Source organism: Pseudophryne corroboree, chromosome 2, assembly GCF_028390025.1.
Source record: "Pseudophryne corroboree isolate aPseCor3 chromosome 2, aPseCor3.hap2, whole genome shotgun sequence".
Lineage (NCBI taxonomy): Eukaryota > Metazoa > Chordata > Amphibia > Anura > Myobatrachidae > Pseudophryne > Pseudophryne corroboree.
Genome location: NC_086445.1, coordinates 1,007,970,654 through 1,007,988,682, shown reverse-complemented (window position 1 = coordinate 1,007,988,682; position 18,029 = coordinate 1,007,970,654). Strand labels below are relative to the sequence as shown.

The 18,029-nt window shown below is 49.4% G+C and overlaps 1 protein-coding gene across 2 annotated transcripts in view; it reads left to right on the top strand.

Moving 5' to 3' along the window:
- The first annotated feature begins 7,727 nt into the window (after window positions 1-7,727).
- BRWD1 (bromodomain and WD repeat domain containing 1) overlaps window positions 7,728-18,029 on the top strand; it is a 403,503-nt gene continuing 393,201 nt past the window's right edge. The window contains exon 1 of one of the 2 annotated variants that reach the window (XM_063956584.1): window positions 7,728-8,038. In XM_063956584.1, the coding sequence (XP_063812654.1) occupies window positions 7,990-8,038 (49 nt within the window). In that variant the 5' untranslated portion in view covers window positions 7,728-7,989. The remainder of the gene's footprint in view (window positions 8,039-18,029) is intronic. The other variant, XM_063956583.1, reaches the window with a different exon arrangement.

The following is an 18,029-nucleotide window of genomic DNA, read 5'->3' as shown; positions in this document are numbered from 1 at the left end:
ACGGTGCTAACCTTCTACAGTGCAACCCTGCATTCTCTGCTCAAGTGCATCCAGCTATGGTGCTAACCTTCTACAGTGCAACCCTGCATTCTCTGCACAAGTGCATCCAGCTATGGTGCTAACCTTCTACAGTGCAACCCTGCATTCTCTGCTCAAGTGCATCCTGCTACGGTGCAAATTCTGCTACAGAACAATCCTATTACAGTGTCTGTACAGTCTACAGTGTTACAAGTGCCTTCACAGTCCACAGTGTTTCCTCAGTCCCCAGTATCACAAGTGAGTTTCCAATCCCAGCATCACAAGTGTGTTCTCTAGTATCCAGTACTGTCAAGTACTTCCCAGACTCCCAGCATTGCAAGTGCAGTTCCAGTTCTCCCTTTCCTTTTGTGTTCTCCAATCATTCCTGGTTTATTACTTATTGTTTACAGTTGTACACTGCTTTACCCTGTATAAATAAACCTGCTATTGTACCAAGAACATCAATCCCTGTGAAATATCTTTTTAAAGAGGGAATTCCAAACGGATTCTGACAGCCGGGACATGGAGCCTAGCTCCGCCCCCGCCATCCACAAAGCCCCACCACCGGGTTGTGATTGGCTCGCAAGTTATTCACTGTAATAACAGGATTTTAATACCTACCGGTAAATCCTTTTCTCCTAGTCCGTAGAGGATGCTGGGGTCCACTTCATGACCATGGGGTACAGACGGTTCTGCAGGAGCCATGGGCACTCTAAGACTTTTCAAAGGGTGTGAACTGGCTCCTCCCCCCTATGCCCCTCCTCCAGACCTCAGTTATAGGAACTGTGCCCAGGGAGACGGACATTTCGAGGAAAGGATTTACTTTAATACCAATGGTGAGAAACATACCAGCTCACACCTCAACCATGCCGCAGAACATGGCATTCAACATAACACACGCCAACAGGCATGAACCAATTACAGCAACATGCTGAAAACTAATAAAACACAACTTGTGTAACGCTAATAAACAAAACTGCAGGTAAAGTACGCACTGGGACGGGTGCCCAGCACCCTCTACGGACTAGGAGAAAAGGATTTACCGGTAGGTATTAAAATCCTGTTTTCTCATACGTCCTAGAGGATGCTGGGGTCCACTTCATGACCATGGTGTTATACCAAAGTTCCAGTACGGGCGGGAGAGTGCGGATGACCCTGCAGCACCGATTGACCGAACTTGAGGTCCTCATCGGCCAAGGTGTCAAACTTGTAGAACTTTGCAAATGTGTTTGACCCTGACCAAGTAGCTGCTCGGCAAAGTTGTAATGCCGAGACCCCCTGGGCAGCAGCCCAGGATGAGCCCACCTTCCTAGTAGAATAAGTCTTCACCGACGTCGGTAACGGCAATCCAGCCGTAGAATGAGCCTGCTGAATCGTACCTCTGATCCAGCGTGCAATAGTATGCTTGGAAGCAGGACACCCAATCTTGTTGGGAGCATACAGAACAAACAGAGCCTCTGTTTTCCGTATCCGAGCTGTTCTAGCTACATAAATCTTCAAAGCCCTAACCACATCCAGAGACTTTGACTCAGTGAATGTGTCAGTAGCCACTGGCACCACAATAGGTTGGTTTAAGTGGAAAGACGAAACCACCTTTGGAAGAAAATGTTGGCGAGTTCTCAACTCTGCCCTATCTTCATGGAAGATCAGGTAAGGGCTCTAGTGAGACAAGGCCCCCAACTCCGACATCCGCCTTGCGGATGCCAAGGCCAAAAGCATCACCACTTTCCAAGTGAGAAACTTCAACTCTATCTCCTGTAGAGGTTCAAACCAATGTGATTGAAGGAACTGCAACACCACATTAAGGTCTCATGGTGCCACTGGAGGCACAAATGGAGGCTGGATGTGCAGAACCCCTTTCACGAAGGTCTGAACTTCTGGAAGAGAGGCCAATTGTTTTTGGAAGAAAACCGATAAGGCCGAAATCTGGACCTTGACCGACCCCAATCTAAGGCCCGCATCCACACCAGCCTGCAGAAAATGGAGAAAACGTCCCAACTGAAACTCTTCCGTAGGAGCCTTCTTGGATTCACACCAAGACACATATTTTCTCCAAATACGGTGGTAATGTTCAGACGTTTCTCCTTTCCTGGCCTGAATAAGCGCGGGGATGACTTCCGTGGGAATACCCTTTCGGGCTAGGATCCGGCGCTCAACAGCCATGCCGTCAATCGTAGCCGCGGTAAGTCTTGATACACGCACGGCCCCTGCTGCAGCAGGTCCTCGCGAAGAGGAAGAGGCCGAGGATCTTCTATGAGCAACTCCTGAAGATCTGGGTACCAAGCCCTCCTTGGCTAGTCTGGGGCAATGAAGATTGCTCAAACTCTTGTTCTTCTTATTATCCTGAGAACTTTTGGGATCAGCAGAAGTGGAGGGAAGACACACCGACCGGAATACCCACTGGGCCACCAGTGCATCCACTGCTATTGCTTGAGGGTCTCTCGACCTGGAACAATATCTCTGAAGCTTCTTGTTGAGACGAGATGCCATCGTGTCTACTTGAGGAACTCCCCAGAGACTTGTCACCTCTGCGAAGACTTCTTGGTGGAGGCCCCACTCTCCTGGATGGAGATCGTGTCTGCTGAGGAAGTCTGCTTCCCAGTTGTCTAGTCCCGGAATGAAAATCGCCGACAGAGCCTTTACATGTCTTTCTGCCCAGAGGAGGATCTTTGTCACCTCTGCCATTGCCGCTCTGCTTTTCGTTCCGCCCTGCCTGTTTATGTACGCGACTGCTGTTACATTGTCCGACTGGATCTGCACGGGATGATCTTGAAGATGTACCATTTGTCGAAGGCCGTTGTAAATGGTTCTCAATTCCAGCACGTTTATGTGAAGGCAGGCCTCCTGACTTGACCATTTTCCTTGGAAGCTTTCCCCCTGAGTGACAGCTCCCCAGCCTCGGAGACTTGCATCCGTGGTTACCAGGAGCCAGTCCTGAATCCCGAACCTGCGTCCCTATTGTAGGTGAGAACTGTGTAGCCACCACAGGAGCGAAATCTTGGCTTTGGAGGACAGGATTATCTTTCGGTGCATGTGTAGGTGGGAACCCGACCACTTGTCCAACAGGTCCAACTGAAATACTCTGGCATGGAACCTGCCAAACTGTATGGCCTCATAGGCCGCCACCATTTTCTCCAACAACCGAATGCACTGATCGATCGACACACTTGTTGGCTTTAATATCTGTTTTACCATTTTCTGGATTTCCAGAGCCTTTTCCACCGGAAGAAATACTCTCTGAACTTCTGTGTCCAGGAACCTCCCGAGAAAAGACAATCTTGTCGTCGGTTCCAACTGTGACTTTGGAAAATTTATGATCCAACCGCGTTTTTGGAGTATGGACAGGGAGAGTGTGATGTTCTGTAGCAACTGCTCCCTGGATCTCGCTTTTATCAGGAGATTGTCCAGATAAGGAATTATATTGACTCCTTTTTGACGAAGGAGGACCATCATCTCTGCCATCACCTTGGTGAATACCCTCGGCGCCGTGGAGAGACCGAAAGGCAACGTCTGGAATTGGTAATGGCAATCCTGAACCGCGAATCTCAGATAAGCCTGGTGAGGAGGATAAATGGGAACATGCAGGTATGCATCCTTTATGTCTACTGACACCATATAGTCCCCCTCCTCCAGACTGGAAATCACTGCCCTCAGTGATTCCATTTTGAACTTGAACCGTTTCAAGTAGAGATTCAGATTTTTTAGGTTTAGGATCGGTCTGACCGAGCCGTCCGGCTTCAGAACTACAAAGAGGCTTGAATAGAAACTCTCCCCTTGCTGTGACAAAGGTACCAGGACTATGACCTGACCCCCACATAATTTTTGAATTGCCGCTGTTACTGCCTCTCTTTCTGGAAGAGAAGTTGGCAAGGTCGATTTGAAAAATCGGCATGGGGGAATGTCTTGAAACTCCAGCCTGTACCCCTGGGACACTATTTGTAAGACCCAAGGGTCCAGGCCAGATTGAATCCAACCCTGGCTGAATGGTTTGAGACGTGCCCCCACCCGAGCGGACTCCCGCAAGGGAGCCCCAGCCTCATGCTGTAGATTTGGCAGAAGTAGGGGTTGACTTCTGCTCCTGGGATCCTGAAGCCGCTGTGGACTTCTTTCCCTTTCCCCTTCCCCTACCAGCAAAGAAGGGGGAACCTTTTGCCTTTTTGTATTTATTGGGCCGAAAGGACTGCATGTGGGAGTGATGTCTTTTTTGCCGCTGCAGGAGCAGAAGGCAAAAAAGTCGACTTACCTGCGGTAACCGCCGAGACTAACGCATCCAGCCCATCACCAAATAAGTCTTCACCTTTATATGGAAGAGCCTCCATATTCCTTTTGGAATCTGCATCCGCGTTCCACTGGCGAATCCAGAACGCCCGCCGAGCCGATACTGCCAATGGTAGCGGCTGTTGAACCCAAGAGTCTAATATCTTTCATCGCTTCTCGCATGTATGCGGCAGCGTCTTTGATATTCCCTAACTTAAGGAGTATCTCATCTTTATCAATTATGTCAATTTCTGATGACAAGCTGTCATAATTTTTCAATAGCGAGACTCACCCATGTGCAAGCAATTGTGGGCCTGAGCAGCGTACCATTGGCCACATAAATGGATTTTAACGTAGTCTCCATTTTGCGGTCTGCCGGCTCCTTTAGTGAAGCCGTCCCAGGTGGAGGGAGAATCACCTTCTTTGTCAACCTGGACAGTGCACTATTTAACACTGGGGGTGACTCCCATTTTTTCCTGTCCTCTGCTGGGAAAGGATAAGCAATCTGAATCCTCTTGGGAACACGAAATTTATTTTCGGGATTCACCCACACCCCTTCAAAGAGTATTTAGCTCGTGGGATGGAGGGAAGGTCACCTTAGATTTCTTTTACTTTCTCCAACATTCTGCATGAGATTCAGACTTATCCAACCTCTTATTGATATGATGCATACTATCACGTATTTCTTTCACCCATGCAGGCTCTTGGTGTGCCGGCAGCGCCACCACATTACAACTCTGTGTCCCTAAAATGGTTTCCTCAGGGGAAGAACTCCCTGCCTCAGACATGTCTTACACACGTGCACAACACAGACACTCTGGTCCTTATAGGGGACAGATCCACAGTAAAATCTGTCAGAAGTACACAGTGGAGGAGCAGCCAGTTCACAACACCAGCGCCAGCATATAATGCCTGTGAACACAAAATGCCCACTGAGATGCAGCGTTTATTTTACAATGTAAATACACCTGTAAAGCACCAAATTCGCTTTGGCCCCCCTGTTCTGCACCCTGATACTTGTAGTCAGAAGTGGAGGAAGACCAGCGTTGTCTCTGCAGCTGAGAGAGAAAATGGCGCTGAGCAGTGTGCTGGCTGACTGAGGAGGAAGCTCCGCCCCCCGCAATGGCGCGACTTCTCCTCAGAGATTTTCACATAATATTTATACTGGCGGGGGTAGAGCTGTGCCTGGGCATCTTATGCCCCCTTTTAGCAAGTTTTTAAAGGTATTTTGCTGCCCAGGGCGCCCCTCCCCCCGCGCCCTGCGGTGCCTGTGTGTGTGGGCAGCAATGGCTCGCTGTTCTCCTGCCAGCCGCGCTGTACCTTAGCCCTCACTCTCTTGATTGAAGATCTATCTTCTTACACTCGCCTGTCTTCTGACTTCTGGCTCTGTGAGGGGGATGACGGCATGCTGTGGGAGTGAGCATCTAGACACGGCTAGCGTTCAGTACTCTTCAGGAGCTAATGGTGTCCTGTCAACCAGAAGCAGAGCCATGAAACTCTTTAGGAAGTTGGTTCCTACTTCTGCCCCCTCAGTCCCACGAAGCAGGGAGACTGTTGCCAGCAGTTCTCCCTGAAAATTAAAAACCTAACATAAATCTTTTCAGAGAAACTCAGTAGAGCTCCCCTGGAGTGCATCCAGTCTGCCTGGGCACATTTCTAAAACTGAGGTCTGGAGGAGGGGCATAGGGGGATGAGCAAGTTCACACCCTTTGAATAGTCTTAGGGCTGTAACACACGCGCCGGATTCTCCCGGATGGCAAAAAGCCGTACAAACTTCATCCGGCTTTTGGCCATCCGGGAGAAACCGGCAGAGTCTCTCATACACAACGGCTTTGAGCCGTGTGTGATGCTGTGAGCATGCGCAGCATTAGACACGGCTTGAAAAAAAAAAACGTGTGTGAAAGCTCCCCTTCACGCACACACACGCACACACACGCACCACTGACTGCAAAGACGGCACGGCCCCGACCCGGCAGCCGGACCTTCCAGTGGATAGTTCCGGCAGCCGGGCTGGGGTCGTGCAGTGTGTAAGGACACTACTCCTCACACTGTTCATTACAATGCCGGCAAAGCCGGCAAACGCCGGCTCGTGTGTTTTAGCCCTTAGAGTGCCCATGGCTCCTGCGGAACCGTCTATAACCCATGGTCATGAAGTGGACCCCAGCATCCTCTAGGACGTATGAGAAAACAGGATAACCTTCGAAGGTCACATATAGCATAGTTGGTGACCATCAATGGTCACTCACAGTATCACCATTCATGGCAACCACCCATTTTGAAGGGGTAAATGCAAATATTTGGTATCACCCTCATGTATCAGAGGTACTGCCTCAGATATCTCTGACAGAGCAGAAGTCTTTATAAGGGATGTGCTGCTGTCAGATTTACCAAGCTCCGGAATGCGAAGCATTCTCAAGGTTGGGCCACACAGCTATCACTTACGCCATCCAAAGATTGTGTTAGCCTATTATGGCCTATGGGCTACAGATCACAGAAAAGCACCTGCTTTCCAGAACCGTCTCCGTCAATGGCCACAAGGCATGCGTGGTCAGCAGACCGCCCATGCGCGCCTCAGTAGTTTCGATACAAGAATAAACACATCGTAGGGACGGATTCTTCCCCTCCATGTGTTCATTCATACATGCCGGTGATGTAATTTCATCCTGCAATGTGATTATGGGCGCTAATATCGCGCACAAACCGCATTGCAAATGTGATTATTGATAAATGGGCCGAAATAGAGTAGGGCCCTCTCCACCTCGTTTTTATTTGTATAACGATCCTTTCAATGCCCAGTGCTGTATAAAACGTTGGCGCTTTCTAAATAAAAATTGCTAATAACCACGACTGAGCCTTTTGCAATAGGCTGCAATGTGTAATTCATTGTCACACATATTAGAAACTTACTGGATCTAACAGCATTACAAATAAACATTGTTAGGAGCTATGGACAACTTTAAGGAACATGCAGAACTATAAATCACAGCACATCCTCACATAAGACCTCCAACAAGCTTGCACCAAAGGAATGACTTGGAATATTTTAGCGTGACTATTATTATACAGCGCACACAGCAGCCTCTGCTTTCTTCTGGACCGCGGCGTCACCGTAACCTACAGAAAAAATTAAACTTCACAGTTTCCCAGCCATCTAGGAGAACAATGGGCAAAGAACCTGCTGCAGCAACGCATTCTTTCCATTTTCAACTACAACCCCCAGAATACTCCACGGGACATGCAGGTTAATAATAAATGTATATCTCCCGTGAAGGATTCTGGGGGTTGTAGTTCATACAAGGCGCGAGCCGCTGAGAACCTAGCGAGTTCATCCGCACGTCACAATCCATTGTGTTCTATCACCATGGGGCGATGCGCTTCGCCGCCGCGCACTGATACCAACACCATGTCTCCTCAAGCCGCCTGTCTCTGTGAATAAACCTCCGTGGTCGTTGCGGTAGGCTTTAGAAAACGTCCCACGTCGGCTACAGCTCGTCTTCCGCTGTGCAGCTTGCTGTAGAGCCGTGGTTACTGTCAGGCGGAGCGGGTTTTCTGAGGGACTACTTGGCTGCGCGGAAGTTTCAAGGTGGCGCTGACGTAATAGAACAATTTGGGGGCGGAGTCTCGGGATGAGACCGTGGAACGAGCAACAGTAGAAGCAGGCCTCAAACTCCTGTGCCTGGAGGGCGCTCTCGCCATACTTCCCACACAGCCGGCATGGCCTTGCAGCCGGCACCCAGCTGCTCCAGGCAGGCGGTGGAGTCAGGTAATCCTCCCCAGTCCTGCTCCAAGGCACCCCCGGGCTCATGCAGACCCTTTCCTGGGAATTGCCCCGTATAATAAACCTGGCCGGGAGCTGGCTGACTGCTGTCACTAGTTGTGCTCTCATATATGCAATGGTGACAGCTGAAAAGTTACTGTGTGTCTGTATATGTGCAATATATATATATATATATATATATATATATATATATATATGAGAGAGAGACATATATATATATTTATCTACACACCTTTATATTATGTATATGCAGCAAAAAATGATTCATCCTATTGTGGAACTAAAAGTTCTGACATTTAGCCTCTGGGACTTGTAGTTCAACAGCTGGAGTGCAACAAGTTACCCAAGTCAGTCCCCCCCCCAGAATGCAGCTCACACAAGTTATCTTTCCTTACCTTTGTTATACTTTATTACATTGTCTTTTTGTTTAATTTCTATATGAAGAAGGGTTAATTTCTGGGATAATGTTATTATTTTAGCACTTTTGTCCCAATAGGGCTGTGTTGTACATTTGCGTTTACAGCGCAACATAAGTTTAACAGACAACAGAACTAAGCATATGGGTTGGATTTGTTCGGGAATTAATAATATGCCCCGACGGTAAAGGAGTTGGTTATTATTGCATATTGCTAATAAAAGCATTGCCTTTCTTAAGTATTAAGCTTAAACATGATGGGTAGTTGGCTACCGCTTAGTAAATAGACTCCCATGTCGGTAGGGTTGATAAGTGACTGTGTAATACTATGGGACCACAGAATGTAGACCTCTGAGGTGACTTATGGGGGCATTCAATTGGCGGCGAGGGTGCGAATTGCAGCAGCGTTTAAGCAGAAATTGCACCCTTCGGCCGGCTGAATGCCCGATCTGTTCAAAAGTGCTCGCTCCCTTATTTGGGGTAACAAATACTTTTGTGCTAGAACCAGCTGTTGAAAAACCGCTTCTGGTGCGGCGCAGAATCGGCCAGGTGAAGGATTTGCCTGCATTTGAATCCCCCCACCCCCTCTTACACACTAGACCAGTGGTTCCCAAACTTTTTTAAATCACGGCGCGCCATAGAGTATCAGAGTTTTTCTCTAACGTCCTAGAGGATGCTGGGACTCCGTAAGGACCATGGGGATAGACGGGCTCCGCAGGAAACATGGGCACTTTAAGAAAGACTTTGACTCTGGGTGTGCACTGGCTCCTCCCTCTATGCCCCTCCTCCAGACCTCAGTTTGATACTGTGTCCAGTGGAGACTGGGTGCATTTCAGAAGCTCTCCTGAGTTTCCTGTAAAAAAGCATTTTTGTTAGGTTTTTTATTTTCAGGGAGCCTGCTGGCAACAGACTCCCTGCATCGAGGGACTGAGGAGAGAGAAACAGACCCACTTCTCTGAGTTCAGGGCTCTGTTTCTTAGGCTATTGGACACCATTAGCTCCAGAGGGATCGGTACGCAGGTCTCACCCTCGCCGTCCGTCCCAGAGTCGCGCCGCCGTCCTCCTCGCAGAGCCGGAAGAAAGAAGTCGGGTGAGTATGTGAGGAAAAGACCCATCTGAGGCGGCAGAAGACACTTGGATCTTCACTGAGGTAACGCACAGCACTGCAGCTGTGCGCCATTGCTCCCCTTCACCTCACACACTCCGGTCACTGTAAGGGCGCAGGGGGGGGGGCCCGCCCGCGGCAGCAATATAAACCTCTCTTATGGCACAGATGTATATATACATGTACAGCTGGGCACTGTACATGTATAAAAAGAGACCCCGCCATATATTGAAAAAATTGAGCGGGACAGAAGCCCGCCGCCGAGGGGGCGGGGCTTCTCCCTCAGCACTCACCAGCGCCATTTTTTCTCCACAGCACCGCTGAGAGGAAGCTCCCCGGACTCTCCCCTGCTTGACACACGGTGACAGAGGGTTTTAAAGTAGAGGGGGGGGGCACATAATTGGCGCAGATACATAAAACAGTGCTGCTGGGTAAACATTAATTTACTGTGTTATTCCTGGGTCATAAAGCGCTGGGGTGTGTGCTGGCATACTCTCTCTCTCTGTCTCTCCAAAGGGCCTGGTGGGGAACCTGTCTTCAGAAAAGAGCTTCCCTGTGTATGTGTGGTGTGTCGGTACGTGTGTGTCGACATGGCTGAGGGCTCACCTAAGGAGGAGGGGGAGTTTATGAATGTTAGGTCTCTGCCGGCGGTGCCGACGCCGGACTGGATGGATATGTGGAATGTTTTAAGTGCAAATGTTAATTTATTGCACAAAAGGCTAGACAAAGCCGGAGCTGGGGCACAGTCAGGGAGTCAACCCATGCCTGTCCCTATGTCGCCGGGACCTTCGGGGTCTCAGAAGCGCCCACTATCCCAAATAGTTGACACAGATACCGACACGGATTCAGACTCCAGTGTCGTTTACGATGATACAAAATTACAGCCAAAGGTGGCTAAAGGTATTCGATATGATTATCGCAATAAAAGATGTGTTGCATATCACTGAGGAACCCCCTGTCCCTGACACGAGGGTACACATGTATAAAGGAAAGAAACCTGAGGTCTCCTTTCCCTCCTCACATGAGCTGAACGAAGTATGTGAAAAGCGTGGGAAACTCCAGACAAAAAACTGCAGATTCCCAAAAGGATCCTAACAGCGTATCCTTTTCCCGTCGCAGGACAGGATACTGTGTGAATCCTCCCCTAGGGTGGACAAGGCCTTGACGCGCTTATCAAAAAAAATAGCGCTACCATCCCAAGATACGGCTACCCTCAAGGATCCTGCTGACCGCAAGCAGGAGGTTACCCTGAAGTCCATTTACACACATTCTGGTACGTTACTCAGAACGGCTATTGCGTCGGCCTGGGTTTGTAGTGCTGTAGCAGCATGGACAGATTCCTTATCAACGGATATTGAGACTCTTGATAAGGATACCATTTTATTGACCCTAGGGCATATAAAAGATGCGGTCTTGTATATGAGGGATGCTCAAAGAGACATTAGTTTACTGGGTTCCAGGATAAACGCTATGTCTATTTCTGCTAGGCGTGTCTTATGGACCCGACAGTGGACTGGTGATGCCGACTCCAAGAGACATATTGAGTTGTTGCTTTACAAGGGTGAGGAATTGTTTGGAGAGGGACTCTCGGACCTCGTCTCCACGGCTACGGCAGGTAAATCAAATTTATTGCCTTATATTCTAAGAAAGCGCCTCATTATCAAATGCAGTCCTTTCGTTCCAATAAAAGCAAGAGAGCACGTGGATCGTCCTTTCTTGCCAGAGGTAAGGGCAGAGGGAAAAAGCTGCATAACACAGCTAGTTCCCAGGAACAGAAGTCCTCCCCGGCCTCTGCAAAATCCACCGCATGACGCTGGGGCTCCCCTGATGGAGTCAGCTCCTGTGGGGGCACATCTTCGACTGTTCAGCCACGTCTGGGTCCACTCACAGGTGGATCCATGGGCAATAGAAATATTGCCCATGGCTTGGGTTACAAGCTGAAATAAGAAGTGCCTCCTCGACGTTTTTTCAAATCTGCCCTACCGAAATAACCCCTGGAAAGGGAGATAGTGTTACATGCGATTCACAAATTGTGTCTTCTACAAGTGGTGCTAGATGTTCCCCTGCTTCAAAGAGGGCAGGGGTACTACTCAACTCTGTTTGTTTGTGGTTCCGAAACCGGACGGTTCGGTCAGACCCATTTTAAATTTAAAATCCCTGAACCTTTACTTAAAACGGTTCAAGTTCAGAATGGAATCGCTCAGGGCGGTCATCGCCAGCCTAGAAGGGGGAGATTTTTTGGTATCTCTGGACATAAAGGATGCATACCTGCATGTCCCCATATATCCTCCTCATCAGGCGTACCTGAGATTTGCGGTACAGGATTGTCATTACCAATTTCAGACGTTGCCGTTTGAGCTTTCCACGGCCCCGAGAATTTTCACCAAGGTAATGGCGGAAATGATGGCGCTCCTGCGCAAGCAGGGTGTCACAATTATCCTGTACTTGGACGATCTCCTCATAAAAGCGAGATCACGGGAGAAGTTGCTGAACAGCGTATCACTTTCACTGAATGTGTTACACGACACGGCTGGATTCTCAATATTCCAAAGTCGCAGCTGAATCCTACAACTTGTCTGCCCATCTTGGGCATGATTCTGGACACAGACCAGAAAAGGGTTTCTCTAAACGTCCTAGTGGATGCTGGGGACTCCGTCAGGACCATTGGGATTAGCGGCTCCGCAGGAGACAGGGCACAAAAATAAAGCTTTAGGATCAGGTGGTGTGCACTGGCTCCTCCCCCTATGACCCTCCTCCAAGCCTCAGTTAGGTTTTTGTGCCCGTCCGAGCAGGGTGCAATCTAGGTGGCTCTCTTAAGGAGCTGCTTAGAAAAAGTTTTAGGTTTTTTATTTTCAGTGAGTCCTGCTGGCAACAGGCTCACTGCATCGAGGGACTTAGGGGAGAGAAGTTCAACTCACCTGCGTGCAGGATGGATTGGCTTCTTAGGCTACTGGACACCATTAGCTCCAGAGGGAGTCGGAACACAGGTCTCACCCTGGGGTTCGTCCCGGTGCCGCGCCGCCGACCCCCCTTGCAGATGCTGAAGATTGAAGGTCCAGAAACCGGCGGCAGAAGGCTCTTCAGTCTTCATGAAGGTAGCGCACAGCACTGCAGCTGTGCGCCATTGTTGTCACACACTTCACACCATTAGGTCACGGAGGGTGCAGGGCGCTGCTGGGGGCGCCCTGGGCAGCAATGTATAATACTTTTTATGGCTAAAAAATACATCACATATAGCCCTTGAGGCTATATGGATGTATTTAACCCCTGCCAGATATCTCAAACTCCGGGAGAAAAGCCCGCCGGAATAGGGGGCGGGGCTTATTCTCCTCAGCACACAGCGCCATTTTCCTGCTCAGCTCCGCTGTGAGGAAGGCTCCCAGGACTCTCCCCTGCACTACAGAAACAGGGTAAAACAGAGAGGGGGGGCACTTTTTTTGGCGATATTTTATATATTTAAGCTGCTATAAGGATACAACACTTTTCTCTATCGTCCTAGTGGATGCTGGGGTTCCTGAAAGGACCATGGGGAATAGCGGCTCCGCAGGAGACAGGGCACAAAAAGTAAAGCTTTTCCAGATCAGGTGGTGTGCACTGGCTCCTCCCCCTATGACCCTCCTCCAGACTCCAGTTAGATTTTTGTGCCCGGCCGAGAAGGGTGCAATTCTAGGTGGCTCTCATAAAGAGCTGCTTAGAGAAAGTTTAGCTTAGGTTTTTTATTTTACAGTGATTCCTGCTGGCAACAGGATCACTGCAACAAGGGACAGAGGGGAGAAGAAGTGAACTCACCTGCGTGCAGGATGGATTGGCTTCTTGGCTACTGGACATCAGCTCCAGAGGGACGATCACAGGTACAGCCTGGATGGTCACCGGAGCCGCGCCGCCGGCCCCCTTGCAGATGCTGAAGTAAGAAGAGGTCCAGAATCGGCGGCTGAAGACTCCTGCAGTCTTCTAAAGGTAGCGCACAGCACTGCAGCTGTGCGCCATTTTCCTCTCAGCACACTTCACACGCAGTCACTGAGGGTGCAGGGCGCTGGGGGGGGGCGCCCTGGGAGGCAAATGTAAACCTATATAAAGGCTAAAAATACCTCACATATAGCCCCCAGAGGCTATATGGAGATATTTAACCCCTGCCTGTATTCACAAAACAGCGGGAGACGAGCCCGCCGAAAAAGGGGCGGGGCCTATCTCCTCAGCACACGGCGCCATTTCCTCTCACAGCTCCGCTGGTCAGGACGGCTCCCAGGTCTCTCCCCTGCACTGCACTACAGAAACAGGGTAAAACAGAGAGGGGGGGCAAATTTAATGGCAATATCTTGATATATATATAAAGCAGCTATAAGGGAGCACTTATTATAAGGCTATCCCTGTCATATATAGCGCTTTTTGGTGTGTGCTGGCAGACTCTCCCTCTGTCTCCCCAAAGGGCTAGTGGGTCCTGTCTTCGTTTAGAGCATTCCCTGTGTGTCTGCTGTGTGTCGGTACGTGTGTGTCGACATGTATGAGGACGATATTGGTGTGGAGGCGGAGCAATTGCCAAATATGGGGATGTCACCTCCTAGGGGGTCGACACCAGAATGGATGCCTTTATTTATGGAATTACGGGATAGTGTCAACACGCTAAAGCAGTCGTTTGACGACATGAGGCGGCCGGACAATCAATTAGTGCCTGTCCAGGCGCCTCAAACACCGTCAGGGGCTGTAAAACGCCCTTTGCCTCAGTCGGTCGACACAGACCCAGACACAGGCACTGATTCCAGTGGTGACGGTGACGAATCAACCGTATTTTCCAGTAGGGCCACACGTTATATGATTTTGGCAATGAAGGAGGCGTTACATTTAGCTGATACTACAGGTACCACTAAACAGGGTATTATGTGGGGTGTGAAAAAACTACCTATAGTTTTTCCTGAATCAGAAGAATTAAATGACGTGTGTGATGAAGCGTGGGTTGCCCCTGATAAAAAGCTGATAATTTCAAAGAAATTATTGGCATTATACCCTTTCCCGCCAGAGGTTAGGGAGCGCTGGGAAACACCTCCTAGGGTGGACAAGGCGCTAACACGCTTATCAAAACAAGTGGCGTTACCTTCTCCTGAGACGGCCGCACTTAAAGATCCATCAGATAGGAGGATGGAAAATATCCAAAAAAGTATATACACACATGCAGGTGTTATACTACGACCAGCTATAGCGACTGCCTGGATGTGCAGTGCTGGGGTAGTTTGGTCAGAGTCCCTGATTGAAAATATTGATACCCTGGACAGGGACAATATTTTACTGTCGTTAGAACAAATAAAGGATGCATTTCTTTATATGCGTGATGCACAGAGGGATATCTGCACACTGGCATCACGGGTAAGTGCTATGTCCATTTCGGCCAGAAGAGCTTTATGGACGCGACAGTGGACAGGCGATGCGGATTCAAAACGGCATATGGAAGTTTTGCCGTATAAAGGGGAGGAGTTATTTGGAGTCGGTCTATCAGATTTGGTGGCCACGGCTACAGCCGGGAAATCCACCTTTCTACCTCAAGTCACTCCCCAACAGAAAAAGGCACCGACTTTTCAACCGCAGCCCTTTCGTTCCTTTAAAAATAAGAGAGCAAAGGGCTATTCATATCTGCCACGAGGCAGAGGTCGAGGGAAGAAACAGCAACAGGCAGCTCCTTCCCAGGAACAGAAGCCCTCCCCGGCTTCTACAAAAGCCTCAGCATGACGCTGGGGCTTCTCAAGCGGACTCGGGGACGGTGGGAGGTCGTCTCAAAAATTACAGCGCGCAGTGGGCTCACTCGCAGGTAGATCCCTGGATCCTGCAGATAATATCTCAGGGGTACAGGTTGGAATTAGAGACAGATCCACCTCGACGTTTCCTGAAGTCTGCTTTACCAACGTCCCCTTCCGAAAGGGAGACGGTTTTGGAAGCCATTCACAAGCTGTACTCTCAGCAGGTGATAGTCAAGGTACCTCTTCTACAACAAGGGAAGGGGTATTATTCCACTCTATTTGTGGTACCGAAGCCGGATGGCTCGGTAAGGCCTATTCTAAATCTGAAGTCCTTGAACCTGTACATAAAGAAGTTCAAGTTCAAGATGGAGTCACTCAGAGCAGTGATAGCGAACCTGGAAGAAGGGGACTTTATGGTATCCTTGGACATCAAGGATGCGTATCTCCACGTTCCAATTTACCCCTCACACCAGGGGTACCTCAGGTTCGTTGTACAAAACTGTCACTATCAGTTTCAGACGCTGCCGTTTGGTTTGTCCACGGCACCTCGGGTCTTTACAAAGGTAATGGCCGAGATGATGATTCTTCTTCGAAGAAAAGGCGTATTAATTATCCCATACTTGGACGATCTCCTAATAAGGGCAAGGTCCAGAGAACAGCTAGAGATGGGATTAGCAATATCTCAAGAGGTGCTAAAGCAGCACGGATGGATTCTGAATATTCCAAAATCCCAATTAATGCCGACAACTCGTCTGCTGTTCCTAGGGATGATTCTGGACACGGTTCAGAAAAAGGTTTTTCTTCCCGAGGAAAAAGCCAAGGAGTTATCCGACCTGGTCAGGAATCTCCTAAAACCAGGAAAGGTGTCTGTACATCAATGCACGCATCTTCAGATGCACCTGCGGATAACCCTGTCTCCAAGGACAAGGGTATCTCTTCTGTGGTGGTTGTAGAGGGCTCATCTATTGGAGGGCCGCAGATTCGGCATACAGGATTGGATCCTGGTGACCACGGACCCCAGCCTGAGAGGCTGGGGAGCAGTCACACAAGGAAGAAACTTCCAGGGAGTGTGGTCGAGCCTGGAAAAGTCTCTTCACATAAACATTCTGGAACTAAGAGCAATCTACAATGCTCTAAGCCAGGCGGAACCTCTGCTTCAAGGAAGACCGGTGTTGATCCAGTCGGACAACATCACGGCAGTCGCCCATGTAAACAGACAGGGCGGCACAAGAAGCAGGAGTGCAATGGCAGAAGCTGCCAGGATCCTTCGCTGGGCGGAGAATCACGTGATAGCACTGTCAGCAGTGTTCATCCCGGGAGTGGACAACTGGGAAGCAGACTTCCTCAGCAGACACGATCTTCACCCGGGAGAGTGGGGACTTCATCCAGAAGTTTTCCACATGCTAATAAACCGTTGGGAAAGACCAATGGTGGACATGATGGCGTCTCGCCTCAACAAAAAACTGGACAGGTATTGCGCCAGGTCAAGAGATCCGCAGGCAATAGCTGTGGACGCGCTGGTAACACCTTGGGTGTACCAGTCGGTGTATGTGTTTCCTCCTCTGCCTCTCATACCAAAGGTATTGAGAATCATACGGCAAAGCGGAGTAAGAACGATACTAGTGGCTCCGGATTGGCCAAGAAGGTCTTGGTACCCGGAACTTCAAGAGATGGTCACGGACGATCCGTGGCCTCTACCTCTAAGACAGGACCTGCTTCAGCAGGGACCGTGTCTATTCCAAGACTTACCGCGGCTGCGTTTGACGGCATGGCGGTTGAACGCCAGATCCTAAAAGGAAAAGGCATTCCAGAAGAAGTCATTCCTACCTTGATTAAGGCAAGAAAGGAAGTCACCGCGAAGCATTATCACCGCATTTGGCGGAAATATGTTGCGTGGTGCGAGGATCGGAGTGCTCCGACGGAGGAATTTCAACTGGGTCGTTTCCTACATTTCCTGCAATCAGGATTGTCTATGGGTCTCAAATTGGGATCTATTAAGGTTCAAATTTCGGCCCTGTCAATATTCTTCCAAAAAGAATTGGCCTCAGTTCCTGAGGTCCAGACTTTTGTCAAAGGAGTACTGCATATACAGCCTCCTGTGGTGCCTCCGGTGGCACCGTGGGATCTAAATGTAGTTTTAGATTTCCTCAAATCCCATTGGTTTGAACCACTAAAAAATGTGGATTTGAAATATCTCACATGGAAAGTGACTATGTTACTGGCCCTGGCGTCCGCCAGGAGAGTATCTGAACTGGCGGCCTTATCTTATAAAAGCCCTTATTTAATTTTCCATTCGGATAGGGCAGAGCTGCGGACGCGTCCGCATTTTCTCCCTAAGGTGGTATCAGCGTTTCACCTGAACCAGCCTATTGTAGTGCCTGCGGCTACAAGCGACTTGGAGGACTCCAAGTTGTTGGACGTTGTCAGAGCTTTAAAAATATACATTTCAAGGACGGCTGGAGTCAGAAAATCTGACTCGCTGTTTATACTGTATGCACCCAACAAGTTGGGTGCGCCTGCTTCTAAGCAGTCGATTGCTCGTTGGATTTGTAACACAATTCAACTTGCACATTCTGTGGCAGGCCTGCCACAGCCTAAATCTGTTAAGGCCCATTCCACAAGGAAGGTGGGCTCATCTTGGGCGGCTGCCCGAGGGGTCTCGGCATTACAACTCTGCCGAGCAGCTACGTGGTCAGGGGAGAACACGTTTGTAAAATTCTACAAATTTGA